Source organism: Pseudorasbora parva, chromosome 1 (assembly GCF_024679245.1).
Source record: "Pseudorasbora parva isolate DD20220531a chromosome 1, ASM2467924v1, whole genome shotgun sequence".
Lineage (NCBI taxonomy): Eukaryota > Metazoa > Chordata > Actinopteri > Cypriniformes > Gobionidae > Pseudorasbora > Pseudorasbora parva.
In genome coordinates this window covers 43,899,389-43,922,767 of record NC_090172.1, presented here as the reverse complement: position 1 = coordinate 43,922,767, position 23,379 = coordinate 43,899,389, and the positions used below count along the sequence as shown (strand labels likewise).

At 37.5% G+C, this 23,379-nt stretch overlaps 1 protein-coding gene across 2 annotated transcripts; it reads right to left on the bottom strand.

The window, feature by feature from the left end:
• Positions 1–60: 60 nt before the first annotated feature.
• znf710b (zinc finger protein 710b) lies at positions 61–14,595 on the bottom strand. 2 transcript variants are annotated; one of them, XM_067441990.1, is made up of 5 exons: positions 14,410–14,595; positions 2,806–4,341; positions 1,546–1,737; positions 1,295–1,466; positions 61–1,204 (listed from the first exon to the last, which is right to left on the bottom strand). In XM_067441990.1, the coding sequence occupies exons 2-5, from the start codon at positions 4,297–4,299 to the stop codon at positions 1,026–1,028; spliced, it is 2,037 nt and encodes a 678-aa protein (XP_067298091.1). In that variant the 5' UTR covers positions 4,300–4,341; positions 14,410–14,595; the 3' UTR covers positions 61–1,025. The 2 variants fall into 2 exon arrangements, with proteins under 2 accessions (XP_067298091.1, XP_067298082.1); XM_067441981.1 differs by lacking the exon at positions 14,410–14,595 and adding an exon at positions 6,707–6,910.
• Positions 14,596–23,379: the final 8,784 nt, after the last annotated feature.

The following is a 23,379-nucleotide window of genomic DNA, read 5'->3' as shown; positions in this document are numbered from 1 at the left end:
ATAGTCCAATCTATAAGTCTGTAGCATGTTATAAATCAAGTCACTCCAATACATATAAACTTAAAATAAAAAACTGGTTTATTTAAGAATCTGCAGAGTTGCCTTGAGAAACAGTTTACTATGGATGTGACAGTATGTCGTTTAGTTACACCAGAACTCAAGCAGTCAGTGATGAAAGAGGCTCATCACAAGTAATTATTAGAACTTTAGAAGAAAGTGCAAAATAAATAGCAAATCAATACAAACGAACAGTAATTTTCCACTCAGAGGTTGTTAAACCAAACTTCAGATTAGTTTAATTCTGGCAACAGTAGTGGTGCTCAGGAATGGGCAGCAGATGGTCCTGTACCCAATGAAGAGATGTAGCTTTGGTACATAGGGCCCAGGCACACGCTGCTTCTTTCTTTTTCTTTTTTTTTAACCACACAAGGCTATCTACTCATGCAGATATCCAACCATTTACTTGGGCCTTACATGTTTAATCTTTTACACTAATAAAGGTGTTTCTTTGAGTTGCTTTAAGTGAAGGCAATATAAATGAAAATAACTTAATACAATAGGCTGCACTGAGGTACCACACCGATAGAGGCCACAAGGCTGCATGCACCTCCTATTTCCGTATTTTTCATATTCCCAACCAAAATTATATTAGAAGTACGGTGTGTACACAAAACTGCATGTGTATGCACCTGCTTGCCATTATGCTAATGTATCGGTATTAATGTAACCATGTGATTCACATCATACTAAAAATACAGCGTTGATGTTTGTTCGAGCTGAAAAGAGTTAAAGGACTCTTTGCAAGCTGTCGGTCCCTTTCATTTGATACAGAACCGAACTGGCTACCCCATGAGATCAACCAGGAGGTCAAGATGGCCTCCAACTACCTGCTCATTAGCAACTCTGAAAAAGATGAGCATTGGTTCTCATGGAGGAACATCTCAATCAACTCATGGTTGATAAGTGCCAGCAGAGGCCATTTGTTTCTTAACATTTATTCAGCTTGACTTTAATTCAAACAATTTTTATGCTGTATTGTAGTTTCCCACATCCTTCCCAAAATTATAATAGTCAAGTTCCTGGATGGCCACTTCAGAAAGCTTAGTTAGGTTCGGTGCGTCATTGTTTTCCATATTCTCTGGCGCTGTAAAATTGAAGTTCTCATCCTCGTAGTCCTCATGGGGCTCCATGTCTGATGGGCCATCTGCATCAAAAGTCAAAATGTAATTTATATTAGAAATGTGTAACTGCCATATTAAAAGATGTTGATCAAATACTGTTGTATTCTTCTCACCTTGTCCATCTGGGGAGACGTCCATTCCATGTTTGACTTTCATGTGTCTGCTAAGATTACCCTTCAGGTTAAATTTACTCGAACAGCATGCACACTTGAAGGGTTTACTGCCTGCGTGGAGGTGCATGTGGCCCAGGAGGTTGTACATTCGGTTAAATGACTTTCCGCACACCTTTGGAAAATGAATCAAAAAAGCTTTACAAACCAGATGGTAAAAGTGTCAGAGAAGAGAAGAGCCTTTCAAGTCTTACCTTGCACTTGAAGGGTTTTACAGGCAGGTGTACGATCATGTGAGTTTTGAGCGTCTGTTTCTGGACGAAAGATTTGAAGCATACGTGACACTGGAATGGTCGGACGCTGGCGTGGATTAACATGTGCCGCTTTAGGTTTGCAGACAGTGTAAACTCTCGGGCACATACGTCACACTTAAACCCCTTTGTTCCCTAATGGGGAAAGAAGCACAACCAACAACTAAAATAAACCAAGGTGCAAGGTGCTAAAGGTTAGATGCAAATTGAAAATACATTAAAAATGAATACATTTTAAATCATTTTTAGGTTTATGGTCGCAGTGAATAATTAGGCTAAACAATATACACACATGAAATATTTGTTATTGTATCAAATGAAATATTCTGCAGTGTTTACACTGTCATAGGTACTAATGCTGGCTAGATAGATATTGTGCTAGAAATGGCCATTGTTTAAAGGAAAATGGCTGAGAATAAAACTGAGCAAAATGAAAATGGAGGGATGAAAAAGGAGAAAAGAGGCCTTTGCCAGTCAATCAGTGAATGAGTCAGAGAGAGATGGGAGGAGTTAAAGAACAGTAGACAGGGGTAACTGAGTAAAATTGCATTAGGGAAAAGTAAGAGGTTGTAATAAAGGTAAAAGGAAGAAAAATGAAGGCAGAGAAATAAAGTTGATAAATCCCTCAAACTTTCAATGGGTATTAATGGACCTGCATACCCGATAATGGTTAAATGGCTAATGTTAGCTATACTATGTGTGTGTGTGTGTGTGTGTGTGTGTGTGTGTGTGTGTGTGTGTGTGTGTGTGTGTGTGTGTGTGTGTGTACCATGAATAGCTTTTAGATGTAAAGGCATCACAGCATTATAATATAATGTATAAAAAATAATATAATACACAGTATAAAATATTCATTTAAAAAATCTATAGAAAAAAAAGTTAGACAAAATAGCTAACAATTGGATTGGAATCATAAGGTCTTTACAAAAGAGTTTTAAATGTGAAGTGTTAAATTTATACCGTAATCTATCATGATCCCTTTACGTTACTGCTAGATGATGATCTAAATGGTAAAAGTTGGAATTACCCAGTATTAACCAATACCAATAACTAAAATAATGGCTGATTTACAGTACTGGAAATTTTACTATCATACAATCATTCTTCACGTAAGTATGTGACCAACCATAAAAGAACATAAAAGACACTAATACAACAGCAGCAAGGATATACAGCTGTTTAAAAACACAATACACTCTGTACCTTGGTAGCGCGGGTCTGAGGCTTGTTTGTCTTGTGAGTTAGGGAGTGTTGGCGTAGCTGATGCAGTTGAAGAAATTGTAGGCCACACTGACTGCAGGAGAAGGAGCGCTGCGTTTGGTGCTTCAGCAGGTGATTCTGCAGCTGGCTGCGGTAGGCGAACGACTTGTTGCACTGGCTACACTGGAAGGTGGAAGGTCCTTGGTGGCTCACCTGATGCCGCTTTAGGTGGGCATAGGTTGGAAACTCCATGCCACATTGCGAGCAGACGTGGCACCGGCCTCGTTCATGCTTTACCTCGTGAGCGCGGAGTTCACTGGGGTAGGCAAAACCACGACGACAAAAACGGCAACTGTAGGGCTTAACATCGGTGTGCTGCAGCATGTGCCGCTTCAGGTGGCTGGTCTGGGTGAAGCCCTTCTTGCACACGGTGCACTTGTGTGGCCGCGTACCCTGGTGTGTCAGCAGGTGCGTCTGTAGGTGGCTGGGCTGCTTAAAGAGTTTGCCGCAGTGTGGACACGCGTGTGGCTTGATACCATTGTGGCCCAGGATGTGCGTGACCAGATTGTACTTAGAGGTGTACGACTTTTCACACATACGGCACTTCCAGCGCTTCAGGCCCTCGCCAACGTCCACGCAGTACGACTCGTTGATCTGGATGTTGATGTCCAGTCGGTCGATACGGCGGCCACGGGGTGCCTCCCCTTCCACGGACTCTGCCCAGAACATCCCCTCGCTGTTCTCATCGAAGTCCCCGACCCCTTCCATCTCTCCTCCTTCGTAGCCGACCTCGCTAGCCTGAAAATAGCTGCTAATTTCCTCGCCGCCACTTCCTGCTTTCCCCATGTCATTTCTTCCGCTGTCCCTGTCCTCGGTCACCTCATCTACTCCTTTTTCGTGTGTGTGGCTCCTGTTGCGTGAAGGCACATCATGGGGTGTGTGGCTGTGGGAATGAGGGTGTAAATGTTGGTCAGGCGGATGGTGCGTACTCTTGGGTTCTCGGACGCTGGTGGAGCAGCAGCTGTTGGGTTCAGGTTGGGGTTTGGGCAGGACCCTGTAGCTGGAGGGGTCCACCATCTGCATGCCTTCTCTGGGCACCATGTTATTCATCATGTGAGTGCAGGAGGGCAAACCTGGGGTCACAGCTTCTCCTTTAACATGTAACACCATGTCTTGGTGCTCTACAGGGGGTTTGCTGTTCTCAGGTTGCCCCTGCCACCTTCTCTCGGCACAGCTGGAGTGCATGTGCCCATCCTCGCCTAAATTCTCTCCAAGATAGTCGCCGTTGGCGCCTATAAGCTGGTCGGCATACTCATAGTCCATTCTCTCACCTGGCGGAGCGGGGGACTCTTTGGGGTCTCCGGTGTAGAAGCCGTTGGGGGCGATGGTGGCGCCAAAGACGTCGGTCTGTGAAATGAGTCCCAACACAGCAGCTTGGGCCAGCGACAGGACCACCACAGGGTCTGTCTGTGTGCCTGCGTCCATCTGCTGGTGCATGGCCTCAGAATAACATCTGACCAGCCGCTGTGTCTTCTCCTCCTGTAGAGCACAAACATAAACACATGCTGATTAGTTTAGTAGGCCTACACACCCGGTTGTCTCTATTAGTTTGAAACGTCCTAAGACCATTTGCAAACTCTTTTTTCAAACTCTAAAGATTGCTACAGTGAAATGTTTGGTCATATAGCAACAAACTTGAACGTAAGCCTTGAAAATGCAGTCAAGCCGGTCGCTGTTTGACATGGCAGAGAAGGCATAATATGTTCAGATCATTCGATCCAATAGTTATTCGTTCTGGTTTTAGAGTTCAGAAACATCAAATCGATCAAAAACATTTTTAGAGACAGATGCAGTTAACCTAAATTTTGTTTAGAGATTTTTGGATTCAATCCATTTTATTTTCCTAATTTGAGAAAATAAATATGTTATATATTAAAAATTATATAATGCATAACTAGTAATACATATTTATAAAATTCTTTTATTAACAAATTTCATGTTTGTCATTTTCATTTCTCAAGTAGCCAGCTTCTGACCATGAAATTTTACTTTTCTTTTTGCTAGTATTGGAAACTTCTACAGTCTTACGAGCTGCAGAAATTTTCAAGGCATTATATTTCTCTCATCCATTTTGAAACGAAATATTATTGTATATTAAATTGTATAAATACAATTATTTGTATTAAAGTGTCATGTTTCTTTTTTGTACTTTGTTATAAAGACTATTTAGATCAAGATCATCATCAAGCAATTTTCGGAAACGGGTGCAGTTGCATTATTTTTCTGATTAAGTTTTATTAGACTGTAGACTGAAAAGAATGCCTGAGAATATAATTGTTTAAATGGGAAACTGTCCATTCTGAATTTATACACTGTAAAAACACACACACAAAAACATTGTTCTCAGAATAACTTTCCCGGATTTAACTTAAGATAACTCCAATATCCAAGTTGTCACATTTTAAGTTCACTAAAATTTAAGACAGCACAAAAACTGTGTGTACAGAATGCAATTGGAATTTTAGAACAAAACAAGTACATTTTAACTTGCTAAAACACTAAATTAAGAAAAAAACAACATTAAAATATAAGGATGTATGTTTCATATATATTTAATATTTATTTTTGATTTAATGCCATATTAGCAGCACTGGCTATATTCAGGGCTATATATATATATATATATATATATATATATATATATAATACAATATGAAATAATAGATTTAATGTGCCTTTGAAGTACAGAGAAACTGTGCTTTAACAGGAACAAAACCTCAAACGTGGATGTTGCGTGTAGGGTAATTCTGTCATGAGACCACATTTATTTGCCTTAAAGCCCTTTTTCCCGACAAAAAGCGTTTCCAAACTAGTTTGCTACGACATTTGCAAAAATGTATGAATAATTGCCATTTCCATCAGTTATATCGGTAAACATTTGGATACAAAATTTATATTGTCATCATTTACTCCCCCTCATGTCATTCCAAACCTGTATGACTTTGAATGTTGGTAACCAAACCGTTTTGGTTAGCATTGGCTTCAATTGTATGAACAAACAAAAAACACGTTTCTCAAAATATCTTCTGTGTTCCACAGAAGCAAGAAAGTTAAGAGTTGGAATGACATAACAATGAGTAAATGATGATAGAATTGTCATTTTTGGGTGAACTCTCCCTTTAAAAGTCACTCAGCGCTGTCTAGTATTCATACTCTCTACTTCTCTCTCACTCACGCACGCAGGTGACCCTTTTTAAGGAGGAGTCTACACCTTGAGAAAATCCAAACTCTTCTTGAACATCATGCAAAACATGTAACAAAAGTAATTATGTAATGATGACTGCTAATAGGTATTTTTCAAGAACAACCGCATATATCTTTAAAAAGACAGTGAAAGACTATACTGATTAAGGGGAAGAGAAGGAAGACAGACAGACAGTCAGACAGACAGCAAGGAGAATGAGTGAGCTAACAGAAAGAGGAGTAGAAAAAGAGAGGGAGGGGCAGAGAGTGGCTGGGTGAGTGAGTGAAAGCAAGCAAGAAATAGAGTGAGTGAGAAAGAAATAGAAAGAGACTAAAAAAAAGAAAGACAGGCAAGATGAAGGATTATGGTGTAAGAGAGACAATGGAGACTGAAAGCAGCTGAAACATGATGAATTTCAAAACGGATCAAATAATTTAGAAAATAATCCCCAAATAATACGCTGTGGTAATTAAAAACAAGAATTAATCAGATATATGGTATACAAAAATATGTTGAGCTGTTTGATCAGACCACTCAATTGGGCCATCCGGTTTAGTGAGCGCACACACACACACACACACACACACACACACACACAAACAATCTGCTAAACAAACTGAGCCCTCTGAAGGCATCGGAGCAGTTGCAAGAGGAACTCACCACATTTTTCTTGGTCTGTGGCTTCAGGTGTTTGAGAGATCTCATCCTGAGGCAGAGTCACAGGTTCGAATTCACCCGCTGCCCTCCCCTTCATACATTATAATGTTCTCTGGACCAAAACATACACTCTCTCCTCTGTGTTTCTCGTACTCTCTCTCTGTTCTCTGTGTATGTGTGCTCTCTTTTTCCTCTCTCACTCTTTTTCTCTCTCTGCTTTCCCCTCCCCCACTCCCCTCTCTCTCTTTCTGTCTCTCTCTCTCTTTGGCGCAAGCAAGCACACACACATACACAGTGCTCTTTTCCCTCCCTCCCCCTCTTTTTCTCTCTCTCTTTTTCTTTCTTTCTTCCTTTCTTTATTTCTCTTCCTCTTACCCTCTCCAACTCAGACATTCTCTCTTGCATACACTTGCAAAACACGTTTGAGAACACAAACATTCATGCTGTGAAAAAATTGTAAGCTCAGCTATAAAGACATAGGCATATATGTACATCTCTGTGAGCACACAAAGAGGTGTGTTTGACAGAGCGTAAAAACAAGCGAGATGCAAGAAACTATTTCAAGAGAACAATCTGGATATGATATCAAATTAAAGGGGAGTACAAAATAGATATGTATAAGCAGGTGGAAAAAAGGAAATCAGACAGGTTCAAGTTTTGTCTAGCAGGCTGACAGAACAGACTGAGAGAGCATACATGCATCTGAGAGAGTCTGTGCAAGACGAGGACCTTTTGGCCTGTGCGCTGACTCTGAGAAACAGGAGTGTTCAGCATGTCTCTCGGTTTTAATGCTCAGCAGAGACTATGTGATGTGCATTTATGGTCTCATATGAGTATACATTTTTTACGGTCAAACGATTATGATGCATTTAAGCTTCCCTGTTTTGCATTATGCCCTTTACTACATGATTGTCACACATATTCAAACGGTACTTCCAGGTACACAAAAACAAAAATGAGGCAGTAAAATAAAGCATATAAAAGTCAATGTGAAATGGAAATTTACCCTATTTTCTAAATGCATGTTATTGATCTCATTGTTAAGGATTTCCAATGAAATAACAGACTTTTCTCTGGTGATGCATATACTGGACTTCTCCAATCATTTGGTCTGCATAAACCCACCCCTTTCTTACAATGAACCACAGGCTTGCATACAGATATGCCTCAAAACAATCAACAACCAATAAATTGAACCAAATCCCCACTACACTTCTTTTTGATAATCCATTTTACTCCACAATACAGAAGAAGAGATCTGTTAAATCTACATTTGTTACATCTCAGCTTCAACATAACATAACTAATTACAGGATGTAGATTTTGATAGGCACTTTATGACATCCAGTAAACTTTAAACCACAATTAGTGTACAATAAGTTAACAAATAAGCAATACGGTATGAGAAGCTATGCTTTGCAGGTGGCGTTTGTGTATTAAGGTACCTCACGAAACTTCGAGAGAAAAATAGGGAGTTTTTGTGATAACTATGTGAATATTTAATTACTACAATAGTGATTTCTCGCTACAAATGACATCAAAAGTTGAAAATGTTGGTAAAAAAACGAACATTTACACACAAACTGACCACCAACCGCAAGTTTTAGACGCCATCTTATTTTTTAGTTTAACTGTCACAGGATGTAACGCACAGGATTCTAGGATATCAAAAGATGCCAAGGATACGTCTATGCTGCCTTCCAAAAATCAGAAGGTATCACAGGGGACAGAAAGTTAAGCTAACATTGGATTCTGACGTCCCTTGATGCCTTCCTACCTTGGAATGCATCTTCTGAAGGCAGCATATATATTATATATATATATTTAAAAAAAAATGTATATATATATATATATATATATATATATATATATATATATATATATATATATATATATATATATATATATATATATATATATATATATATAATTATGAATATGGTTTTGCACTCATTCATTAAAGCAGAACAAATCTGTGTGAAATGTTTATAAAGCTATTCTTATGAAGCGCAATTTATGTAAAAAGGTTTTATGAACCATTCATCCACACAGAAATTCATTCTGCGTGTGTTTCATGAATGAGGCCCATTGTTCATTAGTGATTAAAGTTAATTTAGAACTGTGGGATATAATTACACCTTATTTCAACATTAATTCACAATTATTAAGCGAGTATCGATTTTTTAATGGATTCAAGATAAGTAGATATACCTCCATATAAAATGGCTGAGAGAGAGAAGGATTGTGAAAGAAGAGAAAATGGAGGGATGAGGGAGGAGAAGAGAAGCCTTTGCCAGTGAGAAGAGAGAGAGGGAGGGGGGTATTGTGAGAGAGCAAATGGTGAGAGAGCAATCGAGGGAGAGAGGGGAGGAGATAAAGAGAACACGAGAGGGAGGGGAGAGAGAGGGGGAGAGAGAGAGAGAGAGAGAGAGAGAGAGAGAGAGAGAGAGAGAGAGAGAGAGAGAGAGGAGATACAGAGAGAGAGAGATACAGAGAGAGAGAGAGAGAGAGAGAGAGAGAGAGAGAGAGAGAGAGAGAGAGAGAGAGAGAGAGAGAGAGAGAGAGAGAGAGAGAGAGAGAGAGACAGACTGAGGGGGGAGATACAGAGAGAGAGGGGGGGGTACAGAAAGAGAGAGAATCATAGCAAACGATGGAGGAAAAAGTAAGAAAAGAGAAAAAAGTTAACTCGGTGTGTGTTGTGTGAGTATTAAATGGGAAAAAATGGAAAAGGAGAGGGAATTCAAAACATTGGTGGAAGGGAAGGGAGAGAGAGAAAGATTGAAAGAGTCTCCCCTGAGAAAGGTCTGCACATCTCAGAAATATACCAAGACATGTGGTACAATGTTATGAATTTAAATTAATAACAATATTATGAAGTAAAGTCTGCAAAGTTGTTGAATAATATCAGCAAGCACAATCACAAGATGCAAATCAAATATGTATTTTGACATTTGACATATTTTGACTGTAATATACAGAATAATTCTCTTGATATTAAGCATTTAGCATTACCCAACATTCCACTTCTACCCTTCAAAATATAGTTGCTACATCATCACTATAAATGTTCATATTTCTCTAAATCTACAGGACAGATCACAATAAGAGGTCTGATTTCAGCTAATAACGCTTGTTTTGACTTAATGTGTAGCAGAACTTGTGTCTTATATACTTTTGTAAATCATAAGCACTAGCAAAAAAAACAACTAATTAAACTTCAATACAAACAGACTCCATAGAAGCAGGCATGCAACAAATAAAACACTATAGCCAACATCTGAACTAATTTAAGGTTCACCTTGAATAGAAGGGGCAGACCAATCCCTGCACTAACATATCCACTAAAAATCTTGTATCAACACTTAAGTACCACAAGCATTTAAAAAAAAAAAAAAATGATGGAAATTAAAATCATTCATGTGCTATTTTTGCTCCTCTGACATTGTCTTTGTTGTCTCAAACGTAAAACTAATATAGATGCTAGCCACATGCAAACAGAAAACTATTTTTGATTGACCACACAAAGGAAATGATTGCTTTTCCTGACTGCACTTAGAGAGTTTTCAGAGCAGCAAAGGTACAGCGTGTAGCTGTAATACCCAGATAAAGACCACTGTGGCGTGATTCACTGGACTGTTTCCAAAAGCATCTAGTTCAGTCAAGCTACACAATAATGTAATCACATAATAATGTTAACATTATAACAAAGCAAGAATTACAACATGCAGCACAGTCTTGAAATGGTGACAGTGATTAAAGTTCAGTCTAAACTACATCTATATTTTTCACAAACATAGTATAGATTTTTAGTTTATTATCTTTCAAGATTCATCGCTGCATCAAAGCACATAAAGGGCAAAAGCACTACTTTTTTTGCATCTGCAAATTTTTTTTATAAGAAAACAATGTGTATTTTTTTACAATAGACAAGTCTCGACATTAAAAGCCATGTCCCAATGTTCTCATTATAATGCTAGCTTATATGACAGACTTCCGCTGCACATGTTGCACTAACATGTCTTCCTTTTTGACGGGATTCTAATATTTCAAGCAATTCAAAATCAAGATCATGGTGAACAAAGTGTATCAGCTGGAAGAAATAATCAATTTATCTGCTTTAATATATTGGCCAAATGTTCTTATCAGGCCGATAATGATAACATTAAAAAATCAACATATTTGGCCAGTACCAATATGTTGGTAGATATAAATTGTGCATATATAGGTAGATATAAATTAGAGCATCATCTTAAGTAGATCTACTTTTTTAAAGATTGGCTTTTAGATTTGTAAAGGTTATAATGTTAATAAAAACCACAAATATCTCTCATCTACAGATACCTGGGTGAAATACTGATTATGTCACAAGGTGCATAATAGAGGGAAACAGACTGTGATTTTACAGCCTTAAAATAATAAATGATTCCCACATTTCTCATCAACTTTGTCATTATAAGAGCTAAGATTTTTTATTTATTTAAAAAAAGATTAGAAAAAATACATTATTCACACCTTGTGTAACAAACTGAAATATGTAGGCCTTCATTGCCTCATCAAACTGTTGATTACCCTTTATGGGTTTAAAACATTCTCAATATTTAATCAAAATTAATTTTTAAAAAAAGAAGATGTGCATTATATTTAAAACAGTTTGGAAGTCTATTCTGGAATAATGGATTTATGCACGTGAACATCAAAGAGGGTAACCACAACAACTATAAAAAATGATAAAAGCCCTGTCACCCCAACAATAACTATAAAGATAACCATACTGATAACTATAACTAAACCAATGGACAATAAGGTTTATTATAAGCATGTTTCAAACATTGGTTCTGTTTGGCTGTTCATCAGAATAATTTTTTTTTTTTTTTTAAGTCCTCTTAAAGTGATTCCAGTGATATCGTTCCTCTGTCTTTAATGTCATAGCTGTGGTTTGGAATCTCCAAATTATCATAGATTAAAGGCCCGATACGAAGAACAATAACTATAAAAGATAACTATAAATGATAAAATATAACAACTCTGCTACTCCGGTAGCGTCATCTGTGACGAGAAACTGATTAGAATAATACTATTGCAATAGCCAATGGCATTCAAGCAGGTAAATTAGAGGCGGGAATGCCTCCTATATGCGGCCCTGAACGACATTTCCTCAGAAACTTTCAACTAAATACTAATGAAATACTAATTCACTAATGAAAAAACCTGAGCATTGTAGTAACACTGCAGGAAATGCAACGATAAAAAGAATTGTGTGTGTTCGTTTATTTCAGGGAACCAAGGTTACATCAGTATCCTGATAGTACATTACTATCATGCATAATCTCAAAGTTGCATCATCTGTGACGCTATGGGTAACGTGCTCCAGTCAAGCCCAGGCGTTTCAGGGGTTCAGAGTTAATGGGCTGGCTAAGCACCGGCAGCATTGGCGCTGGTTTGCTATGACAAACGCAGTAGTGGACTTGGTTGAAATACAGCTTAACTTCCGCAGCCGCTGTGCAGGCCCGTTCAAGAACGATAACTATAAAAACGTATAACTATATTAGCATCCACACCAGTGGACGACATTGTTCTGTTTATTCTAAGTACGTGCTTGTCTTTAACTTTAAATGCTCAAACTTGTTAGCAGGATGGAATTGATTGGCTGTCAATGTTTTCTCCATTCATCAGCTGGGTAAAATCGTTCTGAAACTGATTCTAACGATATTATATCAAGGGAGGACCTTGACGAAGGTAGGATGTTTGGGCTACGAGTTCTTGGGACACACCAAAAACGAGGAACGCTGCACAGATAACGAGTGAGAATGTAAGGGAGGAAGGGCTCTGGCGCACTTTGGCATGAAATTTTTAATCACTTGTTTTTAGGCCTCTGTGAAACTATCAGCAAAGGTTCTTCACTGAACTACCAAATAATCCAGAGGGGTTAACAAGGGCATTAAGAAGGACAGCCTTCTCCGCGTCCTTCATATCATTGCGAGTCAGCCAGAGGTGGCAGTCCAACACAACCAAACTGCCCATCGTGTGGCCAATGAATTGGGCCGTCATCTTGGTACCCCACAGGGCAGGACCACTCCAGTTGGAGATCCTCCAATGCTTTAAAAAGCATGCAAAAGAGCTCCTCGTCCGCATAACCAGTTTTGCAGTGGTGGGTAGCGGAGTCATCTATGGGGCTGGCAGACCAATTCACTGAATCGGACAACAGCATGTATAATGCTCACCAGACGCTCCAAATGTGACAAGATCGTTGGCGCCTGAGGGAGGGCGGGAGCTTGTTTTCCATAGTGTCACAGATGACGCAACGTTAAAAGACAATATTGAAATTGAACTAGCTACTATAGAGTCCACACTAGTGGGCGATAGCAAGCGGTTTATTATAAGCACATGCAGCATTTTCTTTGTCTTCAGATGAATTCTGATTGGCTATCAATGGTTTTTATCGGTTGTCAGCTAGAAAAATAGATATATTTTTGACAGCAATTCCAAAGATATTATTCCTCTGTCCATCATTGTTGATAGGCTCTGTGGACTCCGCTATATTCTATATTAAAAAAAAAAAAAAAAACGCCATCTTTTTCATTAACATTAGTTATCCTTGGTGTGAATGGGCCCTTCAGACTGATTAATACAACTTTATATACTTAGCCAATATAGCTTCATTAAACTTTATACTTATTGTCTAACTTATCAGGAATGATGTTGTCTAAGTGCAGAGCACAACTGCATGCAAGTAGATATAGTAATTTATTGGCCTAAAAAAATCTTCCTATTGGTCCACCACTTAAAAACCATGCACAATCATAATCCTATGAATTAATATTTAGACAGCATCGTTTTCACAAGTCAAATTTACACATCATGCTTCATTAAAGGTGAGTCCGAACCCGCACGGTCTATGGTCTGAACATGAGATGCATAAACGGTCACCCAGATGGTAAAAGTACTTAGCTAACCCAAACTATGATGTTCTTTCAGCACGCAGAACATCAGATCTGAAGATGCGTGACAATTATGCACCTGACTGACCTGCGCTCAAAGATGTTGACAAACAAGTGCTGTTATCGTCGGTGTTAAAACCATTCACTCACTATCTTTAAAATAAATATGGCAACGAATACCCATGAGCCACAATACGACAAATCAGACCGCAAATTCATTAGCCAGCTAGCTACATCTTAAAACTTCCCCACATTCTTCAGCATCTTCAGCTACATTAAGGCCAAATGTAAAGAGTTGTGAAAAGAAACTTCAGAGAGGGAAACTTGAATCCAGCCTACACGAGGATGGGCCTATCTCAAGTTTTGCTCCGGTCATACAGTGAGCTAGGCTAACCGAAGGCGAGGGTGGCCTGCTCTATTCGTTTATGCGGCTCTTTTTCACTCCCTCCATTCCCCTCCCGACGCCATCTGTTTGTGCCATGAGAGAATGTGGAAGTAAAGAGAAACCGCGACATTTTGGCTCTATGAAATGACCTAAATACGGAATCGCTGCCTCGCAAATCGTAATATAGATGTCAGATGAAAAGCGGAAATGTAAATATCAGCATCCAGTTCAGAGTGCACATTATATTTTGAGGCCAGTTATACACAAATCGGTGAGTTTCGCTGGGATAGACAGTGGGACAGCCGGGCTTTTTTTCAGGGGTTATTCGATCAGTTTCGTTTTCTGTTTCTATGGCAATAATGACGGACCGTTGTCGAACTTACCACGCTCCAAAAATCGGGTGTATACGTAGAAAACACTTTGGAAGATTTGAATGTCGCTTTCTAGTTTGAATTGTTGCTGGTCTGGTTCTCTGTGTTCGGCAGGAAGGAAGGAAGGAAGGAAGGAAGGAAGAAGGGAATGAGAGAAAGAGTGACGTGAACGAATAAACAGCCCGGGCTCCTCCTCGCTGTCACAAGTAAATGATGGAGCTCGTGGACGCAAAAATATGTGCCCATATACTTTGGATTTAATGCAAAAATGGCAACACCGACAAAGCTGTTTGTAAAAGAAATGTACAGTATTTTAAAAACATGACCTAATGACATGCTTTTCAAAGCACTGATTCATATCATAAAGCAGTATGTTTATTCTGTATCTGTGTTTAACGTGCATTTTTGTTTTGGGTAATTTATATAAATGAGAAGACTTATACAAATAATGGACGTTAGAGGACGCTTCACTACCTTTATTTATGTATCGCCAGAGCAGCATATGTAGTTTCTCGCAAAAACAGTAGAGGTCGCAATGTCATTATATATTGTGAATTATTTCACAAAATCACTCCGTCTCCTCCCTCCCCTCCCCCTTCACCCCCCAAAAGTGTGCATTGTTTTAGATTACAAGACCATTCGTGTATTTAATGTAAAAAATATTAAAAAAAAAACGCTAATAAAATCTTTTAGCAGCTACCAGCACCTCTCCCATGGTTTCCTATTCAAGCTAGCAGGGTTGAGCCTGGCCAATTCCTGGATAGGAGACCGTCTGGGGGAATACTATTGCTGCTAAAAAAAAGATGCTTGGTCTGTGGAGGTCTTATTTTGTAACCTAGGCATCCTGGCCAATTTGCATATTGCATATCTTTTAGCAATCATGGCCTCCTGATTATTCCCATATGCACAGTAGTGGTATAAGGACCCATTCTGCGATGTGCTTGGGTGTGTGAAGGAGAAGGGAAAAAAGCTGTATTTCAGGGTTCCAACGTTGGCCAATATTGGCCAAATACATGCTTGTACAGAGATTTAGGTGTGACAGTAAAACGGTACAAAGCAGGTTTAGTGGAAGTATACAAAGTGCATTAATGGTTGTGGATCAGTTGCTTGTGAAAAAATTCATAATGAGAATACCTGAGGTTCTTGGCTTTTCATTAAAAAAAATGTATCCTGTAAACCATTTTGTATCATGTGAAGCATATAAAATAACTTTCAATATATTAAATATTTATTATATTATAAATATATTAGAATTAGATTAGATTTTTATTTTCTTCTGGATTCCCATGAAGTTATTGCTCAGGGTTAGTGCTGATTACATCGCATTGCATCATGTCCCCTTCAACATCTGTGATCATTGGGACCTCCAAGCTGGAAGAGTGTGTGTTTGACCCTAGAGGCATTTTACCAGGCTTTTCCCATCCCATCAGGATGCACCTGGAAGGAGTAATCATTATGACTCAAAATGTGTCCTGGCTGAATGCAGGAATTAAATAATACAGCTTGATACATATACACAAGTATCTTGCAATGTGCACAGACACATACATACGCCAACAGGTGGTTACTGTGCAATAAGCCAGAACATTATTTCAGCTCTTGACATCTGAATGTGTGAAAGAAGCCTTTCTCCTTCTCTGGGTGTGTATCCACACCCACAGCAGGGTGTGTATAGATCCAGTGGGAGAGATTAGCTTGAGAGTTTCTGGCCGTAATTCAGCTCTGAGTGAATCATAAAAAGAACATCCACACACACAACACATGGAGCACATGTACTCTCCCACATTCAGTGACACTCCACCCCCTGTGTACAATGTGAATGGAGCAGCATTCAGCGCTAGGTTGACAGGTCTGCATTAGCCCAGATCCCATCATGCAGAGCTGGCCTAGTGTTTTAGGACAAGACCCTCATTAGTATCAATCCTGGACATACTGAGTGGAACTAATGATGAGAAGTGAGGTCTAAAACAGCACTTCACGTCCTGACTGGTCTTTTATTCTATCTTTTATTGGGACAGTGTTACTTTCATTTTGGAGATCCGGAGAGATTTTTTTTCTGTCAAGATGTTCAGTTATACAGTTTGGACTTTTGGTTTAAAACCAACCTATTACTGACAGAAAAACTGGAATCCGTTTGTTGAGCCACTAAAGAAAGGTCAAGGCATTGACTTTTAAACATCCTGCTCTCAGTTTCTGTCCTTCTCCCAGTCTCCCAGCCCCCATCCCATTTTCTTTCACCGTTTCTCTCACTTGATTCCTGTTTTGTTGCTCGGAGAGATGAGGTAACGGTCCCTAGAGCACTATCCATTCTCATTCAATTCTCATTCAAATATGTCTTGCGAACAAGCTTGAACGATGCTAAGATTGGCCTCTTAACAGTAAATAAGCCAATACTTGTGTTGCATTCCATGTTATGATGACATTATCAGGATCTTTACTCTGAATAACTGTTCATTTTTTTGTGTACAGGTCACAAACAAGTTATGACAGCTCATTATTTTTGAGAGTTTGCTGCAGGACAGGACATCATTAGTCTGTTTTTCTTGTTTTAATGTTTCAAGAATACAGCTGACCCACATAAACTCCATAAAGGCCTGTATATGACATTAGTGTCAAGTTTGAATTTGATAAAAACTTCACTTAGAACCAAACTGCTATGAACCTGTGTTATTATATTACGCTTCCTTCCCCAATTTGTTTAAAATAGCCTATAAACTGTTAAAAATAAGATGTTCCAAAGGGGAGGGGGGAGACGGGGTTCACATCGGTGCCATAGAAACCATTTTTGGCTCCCCAAAGAACCTCTCGGTAAACAGTTCTTAATATTACTTTTTTTTTTATTGGGAAGAAAATATTTTTTAAAGAACCTTTTGTGGAAAGGAAATGTTCCATGGATGTAAATGTTCTTCATGGAACCATAGGTGCCAATGAAGAACCTTTAAATACGTATTGCTTATGTATAAGTCACATCCATTATATCAATTTAATTCTAATTGTATTATTCAAATTAGAATTTGAAGGTCTCATTAGTCTTTATTTTCTCACCCTCATGTCATCCAAACCACTTACTTTAAGGAGTTTGAGTTCCTTGTTATTGTTGACTTTGGCTTGGGGTTTAAAATACATTTAATAGTTTGTAATATTATCGATTTATCTCCTCAGCTTTATAATTGAATTTGCTTCATAACTGAGGAATTTTACAATATCCGCACATTTATTGAACTGATTTGAACTGAATAATGACATTGCTGCTTTCTTAGCGCTACTTAGCTGAATTGAACTTGTTTCGTAAATTATTCATTTTACACAGTTAATAAAATTAACTGAATCAACACTGAATGGACTTGGAATGGAAAAGTTTCTGAATGGAAAAGTTTTTAGAGCTGCTTTACAGCATAATTTGAATTTATTTCATATTTGCATAATTGATTTAGTTATATTCCTGTTTATTGCTGTGAAGCTGCTTTGAAACAATCTGTATTGTGTAAAGTGTTATATAAACATCCAGTGGAACACAAAATAAGATATTTTAAAGAATGTTGCTACTGTTTTGATCCTTACAATAATTGTCAGTGGAGTCCAAAACAACTCTGAACCCCGCTGACCTTCATTGTTTGGACACATCTTCTTTTTCGTTCCACAGAAGAATGAAATGCAAACAAACATTTTGAACAAACTATCCCTTTAAGACTTATGGTAAAGTCCAAGGCGGATTTTGACATGTAAGCTGGTTGGTAGCATCGTTTATTTAGTTATGTGGACTGCTGGTCACTCTGACTAACATCAATTCTTAATCACCAGTCAAGTCTCCGAGCCTGGGAACGCAATCCCCTTGTATACACAAGATATCCCTTTCCCTTGCCACAACTCATCAGACTGTTCACGCCATGCACTGAAGGGCAGAACTGCCCAGCAGCAACACTCTGAACTGGCGTGAGTCCTAGAAGTATTAACAGTTTAGTGACTCTTAGATGTTGGGTTTTCATTTGAATTTGAAGAGGAGGATATGACAGCTTGCTGAGTCAAACACATGTGACTCGATGTGTGTATATGCAAGAGAATGAAAAAAAATGACTGAGACAGGGAGGATTTGGTTTAGGTGTCTCCAGCCAGTCCATTAGGGGTACCAGAAATATGTCTAGACTATTTTGGTTTTCTGCTCTATCTGCTGAATGCATTTGGTCCCTCAGCTGAGCTCTATCAATGTTTCACACACTAAACCACATTTGATGGACTGTCATAAGCCACCCATTTAGCTGTGCATTTGTATCTCTTCCAAAGGAACGAATGTTTGGGAGATTTATGTGAAATTACACAGTACTCCCTAGTATATACAGCAGCAGTGTAACTCCAAAACCGCATGACATTTATGAATTTAAGCACACACAACTCAGACTCACCATGGTAAAATAGGAACTTCAAGTAACAAAAGCATAAGAAATTGTTGAATAAGACCAGCAGTTTACCTTTGAATAGCAAACCTAAAATTGTAGAAGAAGCTGGTATGCTCTACTGTGTAAGAGTGCATTGTGCACATGACTCAGGCCTCTCATTTCTCATTTGTTCAATTGTGGAGTAGACCGAACAGATACTGGTTACCTAGGAGACAAGCTAAATGGTGGTAAGGACAGACGCTGAGCTGTACAAGTGCATGATGCAGAAGTATAAGAATTTTTCTCTCTAGATGAAACTGTTTTATATTTACACGGCAAGTTCTCCACGGCATGGATTCTGTTATTTCTGCACAGACAGGGTGCAGTTGGTGAATGAATACCACATTAAAGGGAACAAAGCAACATTATAACTTTGAATCTCTATCAAGGTGCACAATAGAATGAATGATTCAAAAGAATGTCATTAAAAGTAAAAAGAGGATGGAAAAGACTGTACCCATGACTGAAAAAACTCCTAACTCCTGTCTTAGAGCACAACTGCTCATTAGAAGTATTAACTACATTTGATGCCAGTCTGCCGTAACTTTACTAGAGATTTCATGGATGCCTGAGCTCAGCTCTGGCCCTTGCTGCTGATCTACCTCTAATCCCCTGTAATTTCCTTTGAGCACAACACTGTGAATTTTCTCCTCAATTTGAAGGACTATCTAACTTTGGGAGTCCCAGAAAACCAGAAACCTAATATATCACATGATTGGCTGCATTATAAATAAATTTTAATAAAAACACAAACAAACAAAGACAGATCTGATTTTATTTAAAAGGTAGGCCTGTTTGTTTTCAAGATAATGGTGACAAAATATAAATCAAACAGATTGAAAAATGTTGGTACATACGGTGTATTTTTTATTGGTCTGTAATATAGACTGTACCCTACAGGCTACTTTTCATATTTATGGAAACCATTTTTTGGATTAGTTTATCATGTTGTCCTCCACAATTGCCTGATAGTAAAAAAAAAACTTGTTTACCTGAGTGACTGTAGTTTTTCACTGGTTAGCCTACTGTTATGACCAAGAAAAAACTGTGTTTCTTATAGTCAGTAGTAAAGAGAGCACCTCTAGTTTGTGTGTGTGTGTGTGTGTGTGTGTGTGTGTGTGTGTGTGTGTGTGTGTGTGTGTGTGTGTGTATGGAGCTAGAAATATGACTAAATGATCTGAATTTGAATTGTATAAATCTGAATTATTGACAAGTGTAATCTAACAAAATTGAATATTATGTTGCATTTTACATAGTTCTGAATTTGAATTTTTTAAAATGTTGAATATAGAACCTTTGAAATTGAACACATCTGAAATGTTTTTATGTCGAAATTGTTTAGACATGTATTTTCAAACAGCAGATATTTTGTTCTGAATTAATCGACTGGAAATATTCAGTTTTTGAAAATACAGATTCAAGATTTCAGATGAAAAAGAAATTCAGATCATCAAATTCAATATTCTAAAATACAGATCATCAAATTCAATATTCTAAAATTCAGATCATCAAATTCAATATTCTAAAATTCAGATCATCAAATTCAATATTCTAAAATTCAGATCATCAAATTCAATATTCTAAAATTCAGATCATCAAATTCAATGTTCTAAAATTCAGATCATCAAATTCAATGTTCTAAAATTCAGATCATCAAATTCAATGTTCTAAAATTCAGATCATCAAATTCAATGTTCTAAAATTCAGATCATCAAATTCAATATTCTAAAATTCAGATCAACAAATTCAATATTCTAAAATTCAGATCGCAGAAATTCAGATCATCAAATTCAATATTCTAAAATTCAGATCATCAAATTCAATGTTCTAAAATTCAGATCGCAGAAATTCAGATCTTACAGAAAGTAGGCCAGAGGTCATCAGGGAAGAGTAAAGGATGTCAGAAAAATCCAACGGAGCACCATATCTGATCATTTCATTTACTATTTGTAATGGAACAAAGAGAAAAGATCAAACAACCCCTTTATACTTTTTTGTTTATTTTAAATTAATGCACAGAAAAAGAGATTTCGGCTAGATTTCTCATTTTTCATGTGGTTTACCGCACAATTAAATAAGGTTGGGTACTGATTAATATTTTATATATCAGATAAACATTTTTTTCTGTGAAACGGGTTAAGTTGCACAGAAAAGTTGCCTGATCTAGGACCTGCCCAGTACAGTTTAAGAAGCGGTATCTTCTACTGCTATAAGACTACTATTTTGTTGAACAGACCTGGGCTGAATCTGAAATCGCCCCCTATACCCTCAATACCTGCAAACAAGTTTCAAAATCCGGCCTATCAGGTAGAGTACAGAGTAAATTGTATGTACTGTACAGTGTATTGGGGGGATTTTTGGTGGTATAAATATATTGATTTTGTAGTAATATTCTCATCAGTGTTCTATCAGCTTTTACATAGGCCTAATTAAATCTGCATATTTGTGATATTTACCCCAGGGTGTTATGTCATTTTATAAAGGCCATTTTTTTTTAATCTTATTAAATGTATGCATTTCATGTTCAATTCTTACATTTGATTAATAAATGCAGTTATATTAGTTAGACACTAGGGCTTTTACCAATCAAATTAATTAATTTAAACTGCAAAAATAAAACAGCAATGAATAATGTTATGAGATTGATGTTCTAAATGTTTGAATATACAAATAAAAAAATGCAATGATACTTTTAAACATGAAACTAAACCGCCAATAGGTGGCAGCAAGTGATCGTCTTAATGAGTGAGTCATTGAGTCGTTCATTCAAATGATTCATTCAAAACGCTGATTCATTCAGTTCAAAACACCGCGCTGAGTGTTGTTCCTTTGGAACTATATTCGTTGGTGAAATCATAGTTGAAATAGAAAAAAAAAGGTTTTTGAGTCTAAAATGTAAGTACCTAATACTGAATTATGCTACACAATTCACGATTGCAATGTAGCTATTTGAAATCGTTTAGATTGCTGCTCACTTGTTTTGATTTCTCCACGAATGTCTCACAAAGAGATAGGCAGCGCCAGCCTCAACGCGACTTTGTTACCAGAGATCCACTCCATTATCAGTCGCTGTTTACATTGAATATAATAATAAATAAATTATCTGGTTATTTTAATGTTTTATTTGTCCTGTCGGGAAAGTGAAACCCTCTTTGATTTGTCCCAGACAAAGATAATGTGGAGCCCTTACCGACAGCCCTGTGTGTTCATTCATGATTTCTCTCGTGCTGTAAAGCGGAGGTGATTGGTTCATGTCATGAGCGCTGCCGTTTGTTTGAACCGAGGGCTACAGTGATCTGTGAATGTCACGCCATAGACTGTTAAAAAATAGGTCACGCATCATTAGAGCATTTCCCATTATTATTGTTAACAACTTCACCCCCCACCCCCAAAAGAAAACTCATTCATCTACATTCATTCACTTTTTCGAGTTAACTGTATTAGTGGACTAAAGTAGGGTATAGTGAGGGTTTATGGGGGCGATTTTGGATTCAACCCTGGAGAACGACAGATGACGTCAAACGCTTAGATTTTCTTCACTAATCAGCGATTTGTAAATCACGCACGAAAAATGAGAAATCTAGCCGAAATCTTATTTTCTGTGCATTAATCTAAAATAAACAAAAAAGTATAAAGGGGTTGTTTGATCTTTTCTCTTTCTTCCATTACAAATAGTAAATTAAATGATCAGATATGGTGCTCCATTGGATTTTTCTGACATCCTTTACTCTTCCCTGATGACCTCTGGCCTACTTTCTGTAAGATCTGAATTTCTGCGATCTGAATTTTAGAATATTGAATTTGATGATCTGAATTTTAGAATATTGAATTTGATGATCTGAATTTTAGAATATTGAATTTGATGATCTGAATTTTAGAATATTGAATTTGATGATCTGTATTTTAGAATATTGAATTTGATGATCTGTATTTTAGAATATTGAATTTGATGATCTGAATTTTAGAATATTGAATTTGATGATCTGTATTTTAGAATATTGAATTTGATTATCTGAATTTTAGAATATTGAATTTGATGATCTGAATTTTAGAATATTGAATTTGATGATCTGAATTTTAGAATATTGAATTTGATGATCTGTATTTTAGAATATTGAATTTGATGATCTGTATTTTAGAATATTGAATTTGATGATCTGTATTTTAGAATATTGAATTTGATTTAATTCAGAACAAAATATCTGCTGTTTGAAAATACATGTCTAAACAATTTCGACATAAAAACATATCAGATGTGTTCAATTTCAAAGGTTCTATATTCAACATTTTAAAAAATTCAAATTCAGAACTATGTAAAATGCAACATAATATTCAGTTTTGTTAGATTACACTTGTCAATAATTCAGATTTATACAATTCAAATTCAGATCATTTTGTCATATTTCTAGCTCCATATGTGTGTGTGTGTGTGTGTGTGTGTGTGTGTGTGTGTGTGTGTGTGTGTGTGTGTGTGTGTGTGTGTGTGTGTGTGTGTGTGTGTGTGTGCGTGTGTGTGCGTGTGTGTGTGTTAGAGGTGTGGCCCCAGTGA